This window comes from Monodelphis domestica, chromosome 7 (assembly GCF_027887165.1).
Source record: "Monodelphis domestica isolate mMonDom1 chromosome 7, mMonDom1.pri, whole genome shotgun sequence".
NCBI classification, from domain to species: domain Eukaryota; kingdom Metazoa; phylum Chordata; class Mammalia; order Didelphimorphia; family Didelphidae; genus Monodelphis; species Monodelphis domestica.
This window is the reverse complement of record NC_077233.1, coordinates 18,739,665-18,761,438: the sequence shown is the minus strand read 5'-3', so window position 1 is coordinate 18,761,438 and position 21,774 is coordinate 18,739,665. Positions and strand designations below refer to the sequence as shown.

General features: G+C 48.1%; 2 protein-coding genes across 9 annotated transcripts in view; one reads left to right on the top strand and one right to left on the bottom strand.

The window, feature by feature from the left end:
• Positions 1–345: 345 nt before the first annotated feature.
• PDHB (pyruvate dehydrogenase E1 subunit beta) lies at positions 346–8,599 on the top strand. The gene is made up of 10 exons (XM_007499978.3): positions 346–634; positions 713–766; positions 2,323–2,430; positions 2,535–2,597; positions 2,692–2,727; positions 2,891–3,176; positions 5,133–5,243; positions 5,948–6,039; positions 7,614–7,755; positions 8,040–8,599. The coding sequence occupies exons 1-10, from the start codon at positions 587–589 to the stop codon at positions 8,183–8,185; spliced, it is 1,086 nt and encodes a 361-aa protein (XP_007500040.1). The 5' UTR covers positions 346–586; the 3' UTR covers positions 8,186–8,599.
• A 3,345-nt stretch (positions 8,600–11,944) lies between these two features.
• Positions 11,945–21,774, bottom strand: part of PXK (PX domain containing serine/threonine kinase like) — a 48,840-nt gene continuing 39,010 nt past the window's right edge. The window contains exons 17-20 of one of the 8 annotated variants that reach the window (XM_056804292.1): positions 21,537–21,599; positions 18,333–18,351; positions 14,458–14,487; positions 12,914–13,015 (exon numbers count right to left, since the gene is read on the bottom strand). In XM_056804292.1, the coding sequence (XP_056660270.1) occupies positions 18,335–18,351; positions 21,537–21,599 (80 nt within the window). In that variant the 3' untranslated portion in view covers positions 12,914–13,015; positions 14,458–14,487; positions 18,333–18,334. Of the gene's footprint in view, positions 13,016–14,457; positions 14,488–18,321; positions 18,352–21,536; positions 21,600–21,774 lie in introns of all 8 variants that reach the window. The other 7 variants (XM_056804294.1, XM_056804291.1, XM_056804293.1 and 4 more) reach the window with 7 other exon arrangements.

Here is a 21,774-nt window from a genome sequence, read left to right as displayed (position 1 = left end):
CTTCCCACAACAAAGACCACCTCCCCCATCATCCCCATTTTATAGATAGGAAAACTGAGGGTCAGAGGCTTTAAGTGAGTTTTGCGGGATGAGCGAAGGAAAACTGGGGGTCTGTGCGTACTCAAAGGTCGGTGCGGGCACGCTAAAGGTCGGACTTGAAAGGAGGCTTCATCATAAGGTTGTGAGCAAAGGGCCCTGCGTGCTTGCTCCGTGTCTTTCTCGAGGCTGTTAATAAAGTTGATTTAAATAGAGATCAGGCGAGGTCACCGGACAGGAGGGGGAGAACTTAGCGCTATGTGTCCAACTGCAGGCTGTCAATAAAGTTTATTTAAATTGAAATCAGGCGAAGTCTCGGGGTGGGAGGGGGAGAACACGGAGTTCCGAGTCCAGCCTCGCTCTGGCTCTGGGGCTCCGCCCTTGCCCCGCCTTCCGCGGTGAGGGGGGCGGAGAGCACGGCCTGATGCGTCCTCTTATTGGGCGGCGCCGAGGGCAGGGGGCGTGGCCTGAGGCTGCCTAGATCCCCTCACCATGGCCTCGCCCCTGTCATTGGGCCAATCGTCCGTCACCGGCAGAGGACACGACCAAGATGGCGGCAGGGATAGTGCGAGGTGGGCTCGCCGGCTGCGGGCAGCAGGTAGGCGAGGCCCTGGCGGTCCCCAAGCTGGCCCCAGCCCGTGCCCTGCACTGACTCTCTCTCTGTCCTTGCCCGCAGGTGGCCCGGCTGCTGAGGAGACGCTTCCATCGCTCGGCGCCCGCCGCGCTGCAGGTAACGGGCCGGGCCGGCTGGAGCTGCGCCTGCGCTTTGGGCGTTTCGGAGGGGGGGAGAAGTAGGGGGCGCGCCGTCCGGCCAACATGAGTTCGAATCTCGTTCCCCCGGCCTCAGTTTCCCTGTCTGTAAAGGGAGGGGAAGGACCGGAGAGTGACCTCTGAGGGCCTTTCCAGTCCTGGGTAAGGTCATTCTGGGAGGACGAGTTAAGGCTATTGAGGGCAGGGGGCAGCTGGGTGGCTTAGTGGATTGAGAGCCAGGTTAAAAGACTGGGAGGTCCTAGGTTCAAATATGACCTCAGACACTTCCCAGCTGTGTGACCCTGGGCAAGTCACTTCACCCCCATTGCCTAGCCCTTACCACTCTTCTGCCTTGGAGCCAATACACAGTATTGACTCCAAGACGGAAGGTAAAGGTTTAAAAAAAAAAAGACTATTGAGGACAGGCTTTGTAAGACAGGGACGCAAGGCAGTGGTGGGTTGAGGTGGGGTGACTTTGAAGCCTTTCCCCTCCCCAAGCTGGGCCCTGTGTTCCAGTCCTGCTTTGGACAGTAGCCATGTAACCCCAGGCTAGTCACCTTACCTGTTTGCTTCTTCTGTAAAATGGGTATAGCAGAGATCCCACAGTCCATGAGATGAAATGTACAAAAACGCTTGGCTCAAGTTTAGGCATTTCGTAATAAATGCCTTTTCTCTTCCCACCCCCTGGGCTCCCAGGTCAAAAATTGGGGTACAGGTTGCCACCCTCAAGAGTTAAAACATACTCTTACCTGGAAGCATCCTGGCAGAACCTTTATCTCAGCAGAGATGCCCCCTGGAGAAAGCCAGAAACTTTAAACATTAAAATGAACAGGGGCAGCTAAGTGGCTCAGGGGATAGAATGCCAGATCGGGAAATGAGAGGTCCTGGACTCAAATGCGGCCTCAAACACTTCCTAGCTGTGTGACCCTGGGCAAGTCTAACCCTTACCATTCTTATGCCTTGGAACCAATACATGGTGTGGATTCTATGATGGAAGGAAAGGGTTTGAAAAACAATTAGAAATAGCAAATGTTGAATCCCCCAGAAAGTTAAAAACCCCTGCCTTCTGTCTTGTCTCTCTCCACACGCTTTTTGGGGAGGGGGTCGTCCTCCGCTGTGTGATGGGCAGCCAGCTGGTCAAGGACAGGGAAAACTGTGGTCCAAAACAGAGACTGTGCTCCCAGCCCCTTCCCTCTCTCAGCCAACTGCACAGGGGGAAAGTACCTGCCCAGCCAGCACCCTGGGATGGAGCCCACAGTGGATGGCAGCTTCCGATCCTGGGTTGGAATCCCCCAAGCTTGGGCTGGGTCAGGCAGCTTGAATCGTTGTTTCTAGGGCTTCTTTTTGGATGACCAAGAACAAGAACCTCAACAGCCCTGGTAAACTTGCCGTGTTACTGTTTGCTCAGCCACTACTTGGGTCTGGGATGCTTCCTGCAGTGACTGTGGACAGACGCAGGCAGGAAGTCTTGGCTCCTCGGGGTGGGCGGGCAGGGGTCCTGCTCTCGTTCAGACAAGCATCCTCCTGATGTGGCAGGTGACGGTCCGAGATGCCTTGAATCAGGGGATGGATGAAGAACTGGAACGGGACGAGAGGGTCTTCTTGCTTGGAGAAGAAGTTGCTCAGTATGACGGGGCCTACAAGGTAAGGACAAAGGACTCCAGATGACTGATGGTGGTGACGTGTGGTCATGATCCGTGCGGTGCAGCATCTCACCAGTAACTAGTCGGACTCTTTCTCCCCTGCAGGTCAGCCGGGGGCTGTGGAAGAAGTATGGGGACAAGAGAATCATCGACACACCAATATCGGAGGTAAGGCCAAGGTGCCCGAGGGCAGAAATGTTGTGGGGACACTAAGGGGCTTCCCTGGCTGCTTCCACTCCAGATTGTCGTTTTGCTTTTTCAGATGGGCTTTGCTGGGATTGCTGTCGGGGCAGCTATGGTATGTAATGAACATTTCTTAAAATTCATCTAAATTGATTGTTTTTTAACTTTTTGGTTTTTCAAAATTGCTAGAAGGGGGAATAAATATGGTAGTTGGCACTCTTTCCTTAAAAAACAACCTACTTAGTTGTTATGGTTTTTTTTCCCCCCTAATTTAACAGGCTGGATTAAGGCCCATCTGTGAATTCATGACCTTCAATTTCTCTATGCAAGCAATTGACCAGGTTATAAACTCAGCCGCCAAGACTTACTACATGTCTGGTGGGCTTCAGCCTGTGCCCATTGTCTTCAGGGGACCTAATGGTGCTTCAGCTGGCGTGGCTGCCCAGCATTCCCAGTGCTTTGCAGCTTGGTATGGGCACTGTCCTGGATTAAAAGTGGTCAGTCCTTGGAGTTCAGAGGATGCAAAAGGTCTCATTAAATCAGCAATCCGGGATGATAATCCAGGTGAGTCCTCATTCCATTCCAGTTGACAGAGAAATAAAGTAGAAGTTTATTGCTGTAGGAAACCTTGGGAATTATAGAGTAAAAAACCTACTCATTTTACAAATGGAATTGAGGACCATTAACTAATTTTAATCAGTTGATGTAGAAAGAAAAATTTTGATTTTAAGTCTTGATTTCTTCCTGTTCCCATGTGAATAATATGCTTCTGTCCATTAAACCAAGAAAGCGTCTGTTTGTACCTGCCTGTTTGTAAGTCAGTTAATCCTTACTGTTTCTGGATTTCTGACATGCTATAATCTTAATAGGCAAAAGAGAGTGGGAGCCAAGATGAATGATCATGTCAATAAGCTATCATTAAGCCCACCTGACTTTAAAAACCATAAGCAGTTACAGATTCTTAATAGAAAATAGCTTTTTAAAGGGAAACTTATTGGCATTTTAATGTTTTCAAACCATGTGATGAGTAATCATCCTTAAAACTCCTTAGTACCTGTTTAAAAAAATAAAATACTGGGGGGGAAGCTGGGTGGCTCAGAGGATAGAGAGCCAGACCTAGAGACAGGAGGTCCTGGGTTCAAATGTGGCCTCAGACACCTCCTAGCTGTGTGACTCTGGACAAGTCATTGAACCCCAGTCACCTAAACCTTACCGCTCTTCTGCCTTGGAACCAATACTCAGTATCAATTCTAAGATGGAAGGTGAGGGTTTAAAAAAATAGCTTGTAGATCAGTGGCACTAATCAGAAAAGAGGAAAGGATGTAATTTCATGCTTCTGTTGAAATGAGAGCAGCTACTAAAGAAAGTGGAAGGCAACTAGGTTCCAATTCACTTAGCATCTATAACTTGCCTACCGTGTACTTGGAGGCACTGGAGATACAAACCACCCCTGTCCTCAAGGAGCTGCTGCTATTCAATGGGGAGGGAGAAACAAAATGTACACAGATAAACTGATACCAGAGCAATTAGCTCTGAGCGGTGGAGAGAGCACCAACAATACTGGGGTATCTCCTACAGTGGGCTCGATTACATGAAGCTCTACATAGAAAATTCAACTCAAATATAAAAATATGGGGTGGGAGGAAGTACCTTTCAGATAAATTCTTGACCAACCAGACTAGAGAAGAAGCATAAATTATAATTTAACTTTGAAAATAATATAAATTTTATTAAATGATTTTAAAAAATAGTTTAGCCTAAAGTAAAGCTTTTGCAGAAATAAAATCGGATCATTGCAGCCAAGAGAGGAGAGATATTTTCCACAAGATGGCTTTCTAAAAATGCAGCAAATACTTGTCAAAAATTTGATCCCCTTATCTGGAGAACTGACACAAATATAGAAATCATTCCTCTCTAGGTAAACAGAAAGGTTGAGTGCCCTCTAGGCAAAGGTTGAACAAATTGGAAAGGAATATGATTGGGCTTTAGGCAAGGACCAATCTGGATTTCAGAGAATCTTGTGAAGATTTTTAGGAAGGGAAATAAACTCTGGAAAGCTGAACCAAGACAGTGACTGGCACCCAGGGACTGTGCCAAAGGGCAAGAGAAAGCAGAAGAATGGAAGGGGACAGGTTTAGTCCCAGAGAACTAACTGATAATAAAATAGCCTTGGAATCACTCAGGGACAAGCTCAAATGGGAATGGATCCATTTGGGCCTCTTGATCTAATAAACCTCAAATTAACATTCTCTCTATTGTATATCTTATTTATGTTGTTAAGCATTTTCCAGTTAGGTTTAATCTGGCTCTGGTTAGGCTCCAAAGTTTTATCACTCCCCTGAGTTGGACGCTTTTGCTTTACCCTTTTCCATGTGGCATCCATCAGTTCTGCTAGGAAGGGGGTGGGATGGAAAGGATGAGGAGAGGAACTTTCAGGGGAAAGAAATGCAGGTGATGCCTGTCTTGAGCTAGAATTTGAGGCAGCCTTCTTATTTACTGCTGATGCTGTTTGTTTTGTAGTTGTGGTACTGGAAAATGAGCTGATGTATGGAGTTCCTTTTGAATTTCCAGATGAAGCTCAGTCAAAAGATTTCCTGATTCCTATTGGAAAAGCTAAAATAGAAAGGCAAGGTAAAAAACCATCACATCATCTCTCCCAAGTCCCGCCCCCCCCCCTTAAATGTAGATGAGAGATTCCCAGCTGTGTGACCCTGGGCAAGTCACTTGACCCCCATTGCCTAGCCCTTACCACTCTTCTGCCTTGGAGCCAATACACAGTATTGACTCCAAGACGAAAGGTAAGGGTTTTAAAAAAAATGTAGATGAGAGAAATAAAGCAATCATTTATTTGTGTGCTTCCTCACATTTTCAGTGGAAAGATTTGAGAGTCCAAGCATGGTTTCATTTTTATTTGAGGCCGCTAAATGATATAGTGGAGAGAGCCCTGGGCTTGGAGCCAGAACCTTGAGTTCAACTCCTCTCTCAGACGCTTCCTAGCTGTGTGATTCTGGACAAATCATTTAACCTCTCTGCCCCAGTTTCCTCAACTGTAAAGTGAGGATTACAATAGTACCTACCTCCCTGGGTTGTGAGATCAAATAGAATTATACAAACAAAGCACTGTATGTTAGTTATTGTTTCTTGAACTACTTGGCCTTTTTTTAATGCTTGAGGCTAATTTGATATTTGAGAATTTTAATCCTAGGAATTCCATTTTCTGGAAGCACATTATTCCACATTGCACCAAGTGGAGTTTCAGATATTAAGATGAGCAAAAATCCCCAGAAGTTAAATGTGACAAGATTTGAAAGACCTAATTATTCCCCTAATTTTAGGAACCCACGTTACATTGGTTTCCCACTCACGACCTGTTGGCCACTGTATGGAAGCAGCTGCCATATTATCTAAAGAAGGAGTAGAATGTGAGGTAGGTGAATTTTTTAGATTTGAATGTGCTTTTTAAATGTCACTTCATTTCCAGATAGCTCTTCCCATACTTTCTCTTACCCAGCAAGGCATCTTTTGTAACAAAGATTTTAAGAGAGATAAAAGAGCATTTTAGCAAGTCTCCAGCATGTCTCCCTCACTAAAGTCCCCACCACTACACGTCTCTGTGTCATGGTTATAGTTAGCCTGTGGACAGTTTTCCTGATTCTCTTGTTTGTCTGTTTTTTTCTAATTCCATATTTATCTGAATTGATCATAGTTGTTGTTTTTACAGTGAATACCCATTTATTATTCAAGAGTAAAGGTGTTTGCTTCTGAATTCTTGGACCTTTGATTTTTGACAGGTTTGGAGCCCAGCACAAAATGGGCACCAAGACATCCCGCCTGCTAGGTGTGAAGGAACCCCTGTAGTTGTCTTGTCAAATCTCCCTGCGCAGAAATCCTTCTGTGCCCATCTGTTTGGACACCTCAGAAGGATCCTTTTAATATATCACTCCTGGATGGAACTCCCTCCATTTCTCCTAACCCAATCCCACTTATCCATGGCTTCCTTCCTGGTCGTCTTCTCTGTTTTCTATCCCCAGTTCCTTTCGGCCCTGGATGACTTGGTTTCTTCCTTCTTCCCTCTCCTGCCCACAATTCAGCACTTCAAGTATTGTCCCAGCCAGTCCTGACTCCAGAGAGATGTGCTGTGCCCCTCCTATTCTTTCAGGTGTAGGGAAAGAGGCCTCCCCAACAGGTTTTCCTGGTTCCTCTGATCACCTGCAGCTCTTCTGCCCCCAAACCCTGGGCAGATGGGTCAGTGCCCTTCTAGGGATAATCCTGATGTTTTCTCCCTTCCCTCTCTTCATCTACCTCTTTCCCCTGATCCCTGCTGCTCTGGGTATCCTCTAGCATCTTAGCCATGTTCTATCCAGTGATTCTACCCTCCTTCCCTGCCATAGGGACCTCGTAGATGCTTTCATCTGGTCTCTCTCTCCCCCCCCCCCCCCCCCCTTTTAAGAAGTGGTGGTGGAGGTGACTTGCTTGGACTCCCCGAGTGGCATGGGGCAGACTTCTCTCTACCCTCATCTGGGTGTATCCTGGGGTCCTGAGTTGCCCTTAGTGCTCAGGCTTCTGGCTAATGGAGCATACATTCAAGGGGCAGAGGGACCCTATCCACCACTCCAGGTGGGACCCTTTTCCTGCCCTGGACTTTATGGAATGGAGTGAGGGCACTCTTGTCAGCTCCAGTGGAAAAGCAATGGAACCTCTGTGAGGTGGGGCTAGTCCTTTCAGAACCCATCTTTGAGCTCTCAGGATCAGGTGAAGAATGTCTTGAGTTCCACACAAGCTCAACTCTCCTTGTCAGGAGCTGGTTATCCAGGCTCAAGCATGGGCCTTCAGGGCCATTTGTATGCTAGTTAGAATGGTGGACAAATGGCCAGGGTAAGGATTGACAAAGTCAGCTTTTATGGAAAATCGGGTAGTGTCGGTGAGAACCCAACTAGGGATGTCGTCCTTGGGGGTTAGAGATGCCTGGAAGAGACCTTGAGAGGAAAAAATGTCTTTCAGGTGATCAATATGCGGACCATCAGACCAATGGACACACAAACCATTGAGGCCAGCGTGATGAAGACCAATCATCTCATCACCGTCGAAGGAGGCTGGCCCCAGTTTGGGGTGGGAGCAGAGATTTGCTCAAGTATCATGGAAGGTATTTCAGAGACCTGAGCACCAGGCGTGCACCAAGGAACGTGGGCTTCGTGAACTCTGCCTCTTCCTACTTGGCAGCCATCCAAGCTCATCACAGGGGCTGGAAGTGGCCCTCTTTCCCATCCCAGTGGATGTCCTCACCCCCCGCTCTCTGCTAGGATGAAGGAATTGTTTGGGGTGTAATAGATGATGGTTGAATTGGGATGCAGGATGGGGAGAGGGTGTGAGACCTATGTCTCGGGACTTCTCTGGTCAGGCCTTCATGCCACTTCTCCTTTGTTTCAGGTCCTGCATTTAACTTCCTTGATGCTCCCGCTGCCCGCGTCACGGGTGCCGATGTTCCAATGCCTTACGCAAAGCTGCTGGAAGAAAACTGTGTCCCTCAGGTCAAGGACATCATCTTTGCAGTCAAGAAGACACTGAATATCTAACGTGTGGTTTGGCCTTGAAGCCCCTGGGAGGAATTCTTGCGTGTAATACTGCCTCAGAGGCTAGGACTTGCCAAGCTCACCTGTCCTCTACTGACTCTAGAACCATAAGGCCTCCGGATACCATTTTGTATGAGGAAAGGTGTCAAAGCATTGGGGTGGACACACTCCCGCCATCTCCATCCCAAGACCCACACCCTTTTGTGTCTGTTACAGTTAGGTTCTTTCTGCTCCAAAGAAAACTAGTCCATTTGATGTTTCTGCCTCCAGTACCAGCAGGACAGTATGGTGGTGGCACTGAAGGAACCCTGGCCAGCAATTTGACTGATAGTTAACTTATCACTACTAAAGGAAAACATGGTCTGACTCTGTTGGGTTCTATTTTGATAAGTAATAAATACCTTCTGGTTCTGGTCATTGGTGTGGTGTCCTTGTGGTTATTCTCTTCCAAATGATTGCATGGGGAATGGGAGAATTTTAAATGTGTTCTGATAAATTAAGAAATAAAGACCAGAACTAGACCTTCCTAGCTCTTACTGCTCTTCTGTGTAACCCCCATTGCCTAGCTCTTACTGCTCTTCTGCCTTACTCTGATTAATTCTAAGACAAGGGATAGGTTTAATAAAAAGAAATCGGGACTAGGCTAATTAGAAGGGGTGTAAGCAAGGAGGCCGAGCCAACGTTTCTCAAATACAGATCTTTACCCAGGACTCCATCTTTAGAAGGGGTAGTCCAAATCGATTACTGGGTAGGGAGAGCTTATTTTTCATGACCCGACTCCATTACTCCATCGACAGAATGTGCTGGAGGAAGGCTAGACTGGCCGATGGCTAAGTCTTCTTCTAGCTCTTAAATCCTGGGATCCTATTTGTGTAGGAAAATATCAAGGGACCAAGTTGGTGATGGATTACCACAGAGTGGGCAGCATCTTTGGGAAAGAAGACCTCAATCCACCCCCAGTATCCTTCCTTCCACCTTAAAGTTGCTCCCAAATCAACTGTTTTTGCAAGACAATGTTCGAGTTTCTGAGCATATATTAGAAAAGCTAACTCCCTGTTCCTACAAAAGTCCTTTGCAGAAATGTCTAACAGACAGGTATAGTTAAGCCATAGTTCAATAGGAAAAAAGAAGCTCTTACAGTATGTATAATTGAAAATCTGTTACCCTAAAAAAAGAACTACATTTCCCCAGGAGCCCACTGACTTCCTGTCATTACGTACTTCCTGTAGACAGAGGATATTAGGCAAGGACAGGGAGGGTCCTGTCTCTGGCTTCCTGTCAGCATGGTGACAGTGGTGAATGGGGATTTTGAAATGGCTAAACGGACATGGACACATGGTCTTTATTTTGATTCCTCTTTATTCCTTGATTTCTAATTATCATTAATAAATCTCCTAAAATGTAATATTTTTATTATTGAGATTAATTTTAATTTTTACATTGATGGCAACCACTTGGAGAAGGAATTCTCAATCTTTTTAAGATAGCCTAGATAAATTTTTAAGCCATGTTTCTTCTGTCAAGGCTTTTCACCCACCCTCGCAAACTCTGAGAGAATTCCAAACTTTCTTTGGAGCTGCTGCCTTTTTCTTTCCCTACTTTTTTCCCAGTTGCTCTCCCTACCAGCTATTTTTAGCTGGGGGACTTTTGGCAAAGAAGAGATAAGCAGCTTCTCTTGCCCATCTGCTTGAGCCCATGTTCCTCAGTTCCTTGCTGCTGCCTCTGGCTTTGCTGATACTGCTTCCCCCTGATCCCCGTTCCTGACCCCAATCACTCCTGTGGCCCCAGCCCCAGCCCTGGGTCCCAGACTGTTGGTAGCTGCCACTTTATCTTCAAAACTCACAGTCTTGGAGCTGATCTCTGGGCAACTGGTAAAAACTGGGGTGTATTTTCCTTAGGAAATGATTAGCCTCCTAACTCCCTCTCCACATGGCTGTGGAAACTAGCGTTTTACCTCAGGGGGGAAGGGAAGAAGGAAGTTACTCTTCCAAACAGGAAGTAAATTATTACAAGTATGGCACACTCTTTAAAAAAGTAGTGCATTACCTATTTCAAACAGCTTCCAGCTTTAGGATCTTTTTTCATGAGTGCACTGATCCTTTCACTTATCTTGCCTGAGATACAGGAAAGAAATTCATCTCCCTACAACCCTTTGTCACTTGCCCAGTCTCTAAGATGCATCCAGTTTGAGATAAATCAAACCATGGTCTCCCTAGCTATGGGAAAGGGATTTTTAAGCCTTTTCAGTCTCCATTATCTGTATTTTATTGTAATTTGCTAATTTTTTTGTTTACGATTTAATTTGGTTGGTTTTAAATTCATATATTAATACATTCAATACTATTCTGTCACACTGAATCATTTTAATCTACTGTGTTTTAACTACTGTTATATTCTGTTACCTTTCCCCTATAACTATACTGAACTCTCTCTCTCTATCTATCTATCTATCTATCTATCTATCTATCTATCTATCTATCTATATAAAGCCCATAAACAGCTTTTCCCCCCATTTTGCATTTGTTAATTGTCACATAGATGATGGATGGACTCACTTACCTATCACACAAAAATCTAGTCCTTTTTCCTATCTCATAATATGGCAACTTCCTGTACTCTTGGCTGCAAATGGGTAAGTGAAATATTACTTTTTGTCCTACAGACCTGTGGGACAGAAATCATTTTAATTGGGCCCTGATTCAAGGACCTGTTATAGGTTTATTTTCCTTTACCTAGAATTTTTACACATAAAACTTTGATAATCTATATTTAATCCAGAAGTTATCTTTTCTCTTTTATTTGGATTTTTTTTTTGATGTTTTTGATTTCTCTTGTCAATTAATTCATATACCTCATAACTCAGCCATGCATCCCTAAGTGATCTCTGTGTTTTTCAACACCCTCTTCAGGGGGAAAAGTATAATTATTCCAAAATGCAAAGTTTAAATTCTTTTGAGAGTAATTTTAGGTCAAGAAACAGATTACTTCTCCAAATCCAGAAAGTGAACTGTTTGGACAAGGCACCATGAAGATGCCTACATAGACAACACACTGCATCAGAAGATCCAGAGTGAACTTTGGGGTGTGGTGATTTGAACTGTGTGGGGTTAGATGCATTTGTCTTGTATGTATACTCTTATGCCAAAGGGGACTGCCCCCTAACTAGCTTTTTGTCAATACACCTAGCAATCATTGGTTTTGTTCTCTTTTCCTCTTATCCTCAAATTATTGTAATTTAAAAGTTGGTTGTTTACAAGCTCCATTGGAGAGACTAGTCTTCCTTAGCTCTCAGGGGGCAATGTATAATTGAAAATATTACCCTAAACAAGAACTACATTTCCCAGGAGCCCATTGACTTTCTGTTGTTATTTCCTGGAGACAAAGGATATTGGGTAAGGATGGGGAGGGTCCCGTCTCTTTGGCTTCCTGTCAACATGGTGATGGTAGTTAGTGGGTATTTTGAAATGGCTAAACAGCCATGGGTACGTGGTCTTTTATTTTGTATCCTCTTTATTCCTTGATTTTCTAATGATCATTAATAAATCTCCTAAAATATATTTTTATTATTGAGATTAATTTTAATTTTTACATGTAAGAGCCAGCTTATATTAATAAAGAAATGATAAGAAAAGAGGACATGAATGAAGAAAACCAAAATTTAGAAAAAATACTGTATAAACCTCTACACCTTTCCTAACTGGTATCTCCAAGGATCTGTATGGGATAGGGTCTTGTAATATCTAGTTTGTCTATACAGACAAGTTCTCTTGATATGGTTTATTATTTTAATAAAAAATACAACTGAATATATATCACAGGTTACATGGAACTTTATACACAATGACTTCTCTGCATAGTAACAAACACTGATGTAGACTTGAATTCAAAATGGATTATCTATAATCCTTTAAAGTGCAATTTGTTTAAAGGTTTAAGCAAATCATAAAATAAAGGATCTTTTCAAATCAATAACATTAAGAATATGTAAGGTGTATTTATGTTTAGTTTTTCAAAGATCGTCATTTCAATGATGTTAAATTTGTAGCGTAAGAAATCCTCCCTTCGATTTGCTCGATGTTCCTAGTGGATGGATCCCATTGCTATTCTCTTGACCCTTTTGCAAAAGATTCTGATTAGAAGGTGGCAATTTGGGGTCTCAAAGGGCTGTCTGGACAATCCTGAAATCCTGTCACAACTCATGAAGACAGGGCCAAGGAAAAGCCCAGGTTCTCTTCTGCACACAGGCCGTGCTTTGGGCCCCGTGTGCTTGTGAAAAGGGTGGAAAGGAAACAGAATCAACACAAACGGAGAGCCAAGGTAGGAAGGCCTTTGGGATGGATAGACATTCACGGCACGTTTCTTGCTTGCTGCCACGGCCTGAGTATTGTCACTCCTGCCCTGCTTCTGATTCAGTCGGTAGGACGATGACGGACTCCTTGCAAGGATGCTCAAAGAAAAGCATGGCCGCCGTTCTCACGCCAATGTGTGGCCGCCTCGTTTCCCTCTTGGGAGGACTCCTGGGTGGCATCTGCGCAGCACCACCCCGCTGGCTGCTCAGTCACTTAATGTGGATGTGTGTCAGGGGAAACATCACGATGGCAGCCAGCTGGAAGGGCGAGCGTCAGTAGATCCTTGGGGCACTGTGGTCACAGGTTTCGGCTCGCTTCAAAGTACCTTTCTGGAAATTCTGAATGGAGCTGAGTAAGGCTCCTCGGCTGGTACCATTCATAGACGGAGGCGGGCAGAGAGGAGGTGTTGGCACATCCAGGGGAGGAGGTGGTGGAGCCCCGGGTGGAAGGGGAGGTGCGGGGGGTGGCGGTAATGTCGATGCGCCTGAGGAGGTAAAGAAACAACAGTCAATACCGCAGGCAAGCCAAGTCTGACTCGTGGCACACACCAAGGGTAGTGGGTGGAACTGGTGGCAGGCAGGAAGACCTGAGTTCAAGTCCTGCCTCGGCCCTGTCCTGATGGCGCAGCCCTAGGCAAGGCCCTCCACCTTGTGCCCCCAGACTCTCCACCACACCAAGGTAAGTCACAGATCCAGGGAAGGGGCACATGTTCAGCCATCCATCCATGCGTACACCGACAGGCATGCACACACACAATTCACAGTCACAGGTCATGGACCCAGAGCCGGAGGGCCTTCTGGGCCATTAGTCTGACTGTCATTTTACAGATGAGGAAATGAGCCCGGGATGATCAAACAGAGCGAGCGACTCCAAGCCTCCCTCATTTATATCCTTCAATGCTTCTGTCAAACTGTCCAGCCCGAAGACTCCACTTGGCTACCAGGCCCTAGAGGGCCCCAACATGCTGAAATCCAGCCTTGGGCACTTACTGTGTCATCCTGAGCAAGCTGGCCTGCCTCAGTTTCCTCATATGTAAAATGGGGATGACACTATCATCACTATCCTCCCAGATTCTTGTATACTTTAAGGCATAACACAAATAATTTTGATGACTGGTATTGAGACACGTGACATCAGTGTGGGGTCTAAGAAGGCACTGATGGGGGCAGCTTTGTTGGGGAATGAGCAAAGCAGGCCAGAGACCTGCAGCTTTTCAGAAGCCTCCCCCCAAAAACAAGCATGAGAAAAATGCCCCGAACAGGGGCATCAGGCACTCTGCATGCTCACCCAGGAGCTGACCCACTGGGCATCACACCTCTGTGTTTGCTGCATCAAAAACTTTGTCAATGACTGTTTTTTTTCCTCCTTCTTACCTCCCCTGAAAAAAAAAAGACCCCAAGCCCCTGGAAGCTACCCCCATAGTTAAGCAACCCAAGTGTAATAAGGAACCCTGCCTCCAGCCTGGAGTGCCAAACAGTGCTTCGGCTTAAGGGAAACTGGTGGGATGAGGGGCTCTACCCTTCCTTCACCAGAGATGCTAGCCTTCAACCCAAAGGGTGGGCGAATGAGGGGGCTGAGAGGGGCTCCTGCCACATCCTCTCCATCTTATCCCACTTGGGACAAAATCAGAAGAAATGCAGGAAAACCCCCAGCAAAGCCCACAGGCTGGGCCAGATTTGGGGACACTGTGGGTCAATCTGTCCTTGGTGCATGCACGGATCTAAAGTACGAGGAGGCCAACAATGCAAGCACCCACTTTGGAGGGAATCCTGCAGGTCTGTGCAAGATGGCAGCTAAGACCCAATAGTAACGCAGGACCCTGAGTGTGACCACAGACTACATGGACATGAGGACCACAGGCAACAGGGCAGACAAGGCTACGGCATGCAGGGGCCACAGCTGATGTCATGACTGGCAAGCACTCACCTTCTGTAACTTCATTTACCCACAACACAGCTGAAATTAAAGAATTGCACATGAATGTACCTTCTTGCTTACTTGTATCTGGATCTCCATCCTTTAGGATAGTGTCCAGCACACAGGAAGGACTTAAATGCCCTCCCTCCTCCTCCCCCCACCCCCCACGTCTCCTCCCCTGCTGACTTGCCCATTTTCCTTTAAATTCAAACTAAAAAATCCCCTTCTTCCCCCTTTATTCCAGGGTCTTCCCTCTCTTCGTCACTTCCTCTTTATCCTGTACAGTGTATGTTTGCTGCCTTCCTCACTGGGCTGTGAGCTCCTCAAGGGCAGGGGCTCTTTGGCCTCTATCCCTCCAGGCTTGGTGCAGTGCCTGATCCATCTCTGTCTCTGTGTGACGATAATGCTCCTGTTTCTAGCTAACAGGTGAGTGATGGATGAGGAATGAGACAGGAAGTGAGCCATGGAAGGAGCTCCCCCCCTTATACAGGGTGCTGACAACTCTGAACTCTTACTGCTGCAGACCAGCTTTGGGACCTCCTGGATGTCAGAGGGTTACCAGACAAGAATGTTCAGCCTAGCTGGGCCTGGAGAGCACAGGCTCATAGGGATTCCCCTCCTCCCTGCAGCCCTGGCAAGTTACCTAAACCCTGAGAACTCCAAGCTTCTCTCCTGTAAGAGGGAGCTACTCAGCTATATCCATAATGGGGATCCAGCCCCAGAGAAATCACAAATCTGGACCCAAATAAAAGCCAGCGAACCACTTAGCATTATGAAGAGGTCTATCTATGAGTCAATTTAAAGGGAGGGGAGGGAGAAGGCCCAGTGGATCCCACAGGTATTCCCTCCATCTTCCACTGCCAGGAGGCCATTGCGAAGATGTTTGCTAGTGGAGGAAGAGTAACTCTTCATGGTTCAGGTCCTGTCCAGCAGCCTGCCGGGCCCCTCAGAGCCCTCCCTGACCTTCTGCAGGTTTAGGACCCACAGAGGCCCAGGGGAAGATGTCTGTGGCCCAAGCAATCTTGGTCTCTACCAGACTCTCAGGGGTCTCTGGCTCTTAATGTTGCTTCCTGGTCACTGGCCCCACTGCTGGCCGAGGCCGGCAACTTAAAAGGGCTCTTTGTAGGGGAACAGGCACAGGCCCAGGAAATTCCACTTGTGACAAAAGGCTCTGAGCCTTGAACTATTTATCTATACTGATCCAATCACACATAGGACTGCAGATAAGAGTTGGGAGCAACCTCAAAGGTTATCGAGACCATCCACCTCATTCTGCAGAAGGGAAGGGGACCCAGCAATTTGCCCAAGGTCACTTGGCCAGTAAGAAGTAAAGTCAACATCAAGCCTGGGTCATCTGACTCCAGAGTCTGCCACTCACCCACGGGCAGATCCATCATGGTTGGCAGGGCAGAGCAGGTAGGGCACCAGGCCCAGAACAAAGAAGAATGCCATGGAGAATGAGAGCAAAAGAAATGGTTCTAAGTTTTCTTTTTTGAAAACCTGTACCTTCTGACTTGGAGTCAATACTGTGTATTGGTTCCAAGCCAGAAGAGCAGTAAGGGCCAAGTGACACAGCTAGGAAGTGTTGAGGCCAGATCTGAACCCAGGATCACCTGTCTCTAGACTTTGGCTCTCTATCCACCGAGAAACACAGCTGCCCCTGGTTCTAAGTTTTCTAAACAGTACTATGGAACATTTTTTTTTAAAAAGGAACATTAAAAGAGAAAAAGTACTTTATTATGCTCCTGCTTGGCATAATCACCTTGACCACAAGGGAACAGGGGAGGGCCCCAAAGGAAAGGATGGTAAGGCCAGTGAAGGAATTCTAAAGAACTTTAGCAAAAAAGGGTGTATGCCTCCAAGGAAATCACCCTGGGCCCTGGTCTGAGTAACAATAGTCAGGGGATCTGGACAGGGCTCAGAAGGAAAGATTTCTGGGGTGGGAGGCCTTCCTTTGCCAGGAAAGTCTCAAGCACAAAGCAGAATCCTGAGACGAAAAGGGGAACCAGAACCACTCATGTCTACAGAGCCCCTAAAGGTCCAGAGTGAAAAGAAGCCAAGTTGGGATCCCTGCCCGTGTGTTCTCTGACTTCTCTTTGGCCCTCTGGAATCTCATATCCACTTTGACCTACAATTGGCCATGCCTGACTTAACAAGGAGCCAGATGCAATGAGGAGGGAAAGTGGAGCCTAACGAGCAATATCCCAGCGCAACACGTAAATAAAGGCAGTGTGGAGGAACCACCAAACCACCAGATGCGGCCCATCGAGGGCCAACCCTCGGTCCACCCCATTAGAGTTTAAGGCTATGCTCGCCTTGCTTTTAGCAGTTGAAACTGGCTTTTCCAGGGAATATCCCCCAAGACCGTATTTGTTTAGCTGTGTCTGTCATGTACAAAAAATGTCAGCAAATTCTACAAACTAAAGCTCAGTCTGCCAAGCTAGAAAGTACCGCGATGGGTGCAGCGCCCCTCTAATGGCAATGGGGACATTATTTCAATGTTCCTTTTTTTAGCAGGGGGAGCTTGTTTTGAATATAAATTACATTCAGATACAGCTTTTCCCTCTAGGTCACTGCTGAAAACTTGAGATTCACTGAATTCACTTAAGTATCTATCTCCATCCTGCACTTACACATCCACCTTGAGAGTGACTGTAGGGACAGCTGGGTGACTCAGTGGATAGAGACAGGCCTAGAGATGGATGGGGAAGCCACTTCACCTTCTGCCTATCTTTTATCACTCTTCTGCCTTGGAAGCAATACAAAGTACTGACTCTAAGACAGAAGGTGAGGGTTTAGAGAGCGAGAGACTGTGCTAAGGAAGCCACTGGCTATGGGGGCAACCATGTGCCCAACTCCTCTGGGTAGCCCCTATACCCATTCCCCTCTAGGACCTCCTACAGGCATTCTAAACATATGCTCAGCAAAGCTCCCAATTTAAGCCAATGTATAAAGCCCTTCCAGGGTGATTTAGCTACTAAGGAACATGAAGGATGACTGATGGAAAATGAGGACCAGCAACTCTCCATTTTCACTACTGACCACAGGCCAGGGATCCCCCAATGCTGGGATTGCCCAGGATCCATGTTCCATTCTCCTATTCCACAAAGACGAGATAAAGGAAGGAATTGAGCCAGCTATCTCGTACATGACCTCCTCGGGCCCCCGAAGTCCCAGCCCGCCATCATTTTCTCCTTCTCCCACCAATCCTTATTTCTCAAAATCCCTCCCCCTTGCTCAGTCCACTCCTCCGACCACTGGCAACAAGAATCCCCATCTCCACTCCAGTCTCTTTCAGAAGAGTTCAGACGGGACTTAATCTGATAGCCTGGCAGAGAAGAGAGCAGGAGGGCAGAAGGAGGTTTCCTGTTCCATAAGAAATCTGGAAAATGCTGAAAAATGCTTTATTGAAAGAGACTGTGGCCCGGCTTGCTCTGGATCTTTTCTGTACGGCCAGCCATCTCAGTGCAGTGCTGAGGAAAGCCGAGCAAACAGGGACAGAAAATTTCCTTGGGCCCATTCATCGATGGGTATTTGTTTAGCTGAGGCCCTCCAGAGCACCACAGCTCCCTGAGACGACTGGCCGCCGATGGAGGGTTTTACGTCTTAAAATGACCGTCAAAGTGAAAATGGAAACTTTTTAAGGTCTGTTATGAGGATGGGATGAATGCAAAGGAGGTCCCTTATTGGTATTATTCTTATTTTTAAAGATGCTCTATTTCAATGGACTTTCCTAGCCCCAGAACTGCCTTCTAATCACTTTTCCTGCTCTTCAACTTGCTCAATATGGAAGCAACTCAGGAAAACAAGGTTACATCTCACACAGAAACGAAGCATCTTTAAAGTTAGAGAAAACATCACCGTTTACTTTACCGAAAATTCACCTTCAAAATGGCGCATGCTCTATGGAAACCAGGAGAGAGAGAGAGAGAGAGAGAGAGAGAGAGAGAGAGAGAGAGAGAGAGAGAGAGAGAGACAGAGAGAGACAGAGAGAGAGAGAGAGAGAGAGGGGAGAGAGGGGAAGAGAGACAGAGAGAGAGAGAGAGAGAGAGAGAGAGAGAGAGAGAGAAAGAGAGAAGAGGGAGAGAGAGAGAGAGAGAGAAAGAGAGAGAGAAGGAGAGAGGGAGAGAGAGAGAGGGGACACAAGTCATTATTGGGAGGTTAGAGCATCCACATGCATCAGAGGCAGCAAAAAAGAGACCAAGGACAGAGGAAAAGGGAAAGAATTCAGGGGCTCCCAGACAGTCAAGGCTCCCCTCCCCCCATTCTGCCTCTTCGATGGGATCACAAGGGTAGGAGGAGAAAACTGGCCTTCACAACCCTGGGAGCTTCAGCTGTTAAAGCACAGCCTGGAACCATCTTTGCAAGGAGGCATCCTGGGCCTGTTTGGGGTTTAAAGGCTCCCTGGCCTCCCTCAAAGCCCACTCCCCATCCTTCATCACCCTCACAAAGGGGAGAACCTGACCCCGATGGAGCCCCCAGGGCTGATACTAGGGGGCAGGGGGAGCACCCCCCACCCCACAAAGACATGCTTCAGGGGAGCAGGCAAATGTCCCAGCTCTTTCCATCTGCCTGTAGCCTGCCAGGTGCCTGGGGTGGGCTGCGGTGTTTGGGGCTCTTTAGAGGCAGAGGCCAAACCAGGGTTCGAGTCTCAGATGAGCCCAGGGCCTGGATGACATCCTGCTACCTCCCCCAGGAATGGGGGTGGGCAGGGCAGGAGCTGCCCAGAGGCCCAGACAGGTGTGGTGGTGCCAGATCAACCATTAGAGCGCTCAAGTCCAGGCACTGCTTGTTCTGTCCCTCCCTGGCCCGGTCTCGGTCTCTTGACTCTCCTTTGGATTCCACTAAGACCCTGCAGATTTGTCTAGCTTTGTCAATTCTTCCTTTGATAACAAAAAGAAACCACCCATGCTGAGAGCAGTGGGGCAGTGAAGAGGATGGAGAGCTGGGCCTAGAGACCCTGGGCAAGTCATTTGACTTCTTTATGCTTCTGTTTCCTCCCCTGTAAAATGGGAATGGCCTTGCTTCCAGGACCCCATATCCCACAGAGACACTGGTGATGGTCAGCCAGGGTACCTGCATCAAGTCTTGAAGGCAGCCGGACATCCTCTCAGGCAGGGAAGGCATTTCAGGCTGCAGGCACAGCCCAGGCAAAGGCAGAGAGGGAGGAATGTCACAGGCTAGAAATGGCATATTCAGTGGGAGCCAGACCCAGCAATGGAATGGAATCTTGGGGCCAAGAGGGAGGGAGGTGCTCTGCACCTCCTGCATCCTGCAGCGGAGGTGCTCTGAATAAGAATCTAAAGAACAAGCAGGCTGGGCTCCCCCAGCCTCCAGCACTACTTCTTGGGATAAAGGCGAGACTCCGGATCTGGCTGAGGCAATCATCCTCTTGTCGACATTCTGCTCTCTTCTTTGGAACAAGCTCCAGCCGCAGGCCTGAACACCAATTTCCAAGATGCTGTCTTGGGGCCTGAAAGTCCAGAGGCCAAGCGCAACCCATGCATTTCACAGATGAAAAGACCGAGGCCCAGGGAGCAGCAGGGCCATGGCCAAAGCCACCCAGGCAGATGCACCCAGGCCGAGGCTCCTCTCTAATCTCAAGGGACGCTGCCTGAGGGAGATCCCAAAAGATGATCTGGAGGTCCCAGATGTCCCATGGCAGTTAAGCTCAAAGACTCAGAGGAGTCCTCCCTGTATCCAGTTTGAGACCTTCTTGCACATGTGAAATTTCATTTAAACCCTCCCCTGCCACCTCAGAATCAGCACAGAGTAGCTGCTCCAAGGCATGAGAGCCCTTGGGGCTCAGCCATGGGGGGGGAGTGACTGGCCCAGAGTCACCCTGCTGGGAAGTCTGAGGCCAGACTGGAACCCAGAACCTCCCGGCTCTATTCGCAGAGATTGACTGTCACAATTTCCCCTCATCTGTCCTGCGTGTCTCCCATCACGTGCCTGATCACGTGTTCTCTAGGCCCTGCCATCACGTGTCCAATCACATGCTCTCCAGGCCCTGCTGTCACGTGTATGATCACATGCTCTCCAGGCCCTGCCAGAACACAGCCCACAGCACAACCCTGCAGGGTCTGAGAGGAGAGCAAACGGAGCAACATCCGAATCCTGAACACAGCTCGGCCTCCAGGAGGAGCCCCTTTCCAGAAGATGTGGGCTTGGTTTGGCGTCCCCTCACGCTGTCATCCTCCACTTCTCCCCGTCCCCCAGTCTGTTTGTCTGTCTGCCTCTATTGATCTTAACCCTGACCTTCCATGTCAAATTCAACACTGTATTTGTTCTACAGCAGAAGAGCGGGCAGGGCAGGCCAAGGCGGGGAAGTGACTGGTCCAGGGTCACTGAGCCAGGAAGCGTCCGAGGCCACACTGGAACCCAGGACCTGCCGTCTCTGGGCCCGGCTCTCCATCCACTGAGCCCCACAGCTGTCCCCACACACCATAACTATCACTGGGGTGTGAAGGCCGGTCAGGGAAGGACGGTGGGAGCAGAGGCTGTCGGTCAGGGCTGGGTCCGCCTCTCTCTTGGGCTGGAAGCCCCCCTTCTCCGGATCTCTGTGGCCTCCTCCTGAGGGTCTCCGGCTCTGCAGCCGGGTTGCCACCCCCAAGCCCCAGCCCGGAGGAAGCTGAGGCAAGACCCCAGGACTGCTGAGCTCCTCCGACCGCAGGGCCCAAGAGAAGGCGACGATTTATTCTGAATGGAAAACTTGCCCAACCCTAAGGGCTAGCCACGAGCCCGTGATCGACTGTGAACATAGGCAAGACGGGCAGGAATACAACAAGGGAGGCCGTACTTAGAGCCTCTGGGAACGAAGACGGAGGCAGAGGACGGGCTCAGGCGGGCTCGCATCATGTACCCACATACAACCCTGCCGCAGGGCAGCTGGCCACCGCAAGCCTGGGCCACGTACAGGGAAATCTTCCCGAGGAGAAGCACAGGCGGAGTCCCACAAGCTGCTTTTCCAATCCCAGGCCTCCCTGCCTTCTCCTAAGGACACCTGAGATGCCAGCCGCAGCTCCTGGGAATGGGTCCCTGTTGTGGACCAAAAGCTGAACCTACAGGCTCGTCACGTCCTCACTCACCTGCTGTCGAGGGTGGAGTTGGAGATGATGGCGATGTCAGTGGAGAACTTGCCCCAGATCCTGCTAAGACAAAAATAAAGCCTCCCATTAATGAAAGAAGATTGGAGGGGCTCAGTGGACTGAAGGCCAGGCCTAGAGACAGGAGGTTCTGGGTTCAAATCCGGCCTCCGACACTTCCCAGCTGGGTGACCTGGGCAAGTCACTTGACCGCCATGGCCTAGCCCTACTGCTCTCTACC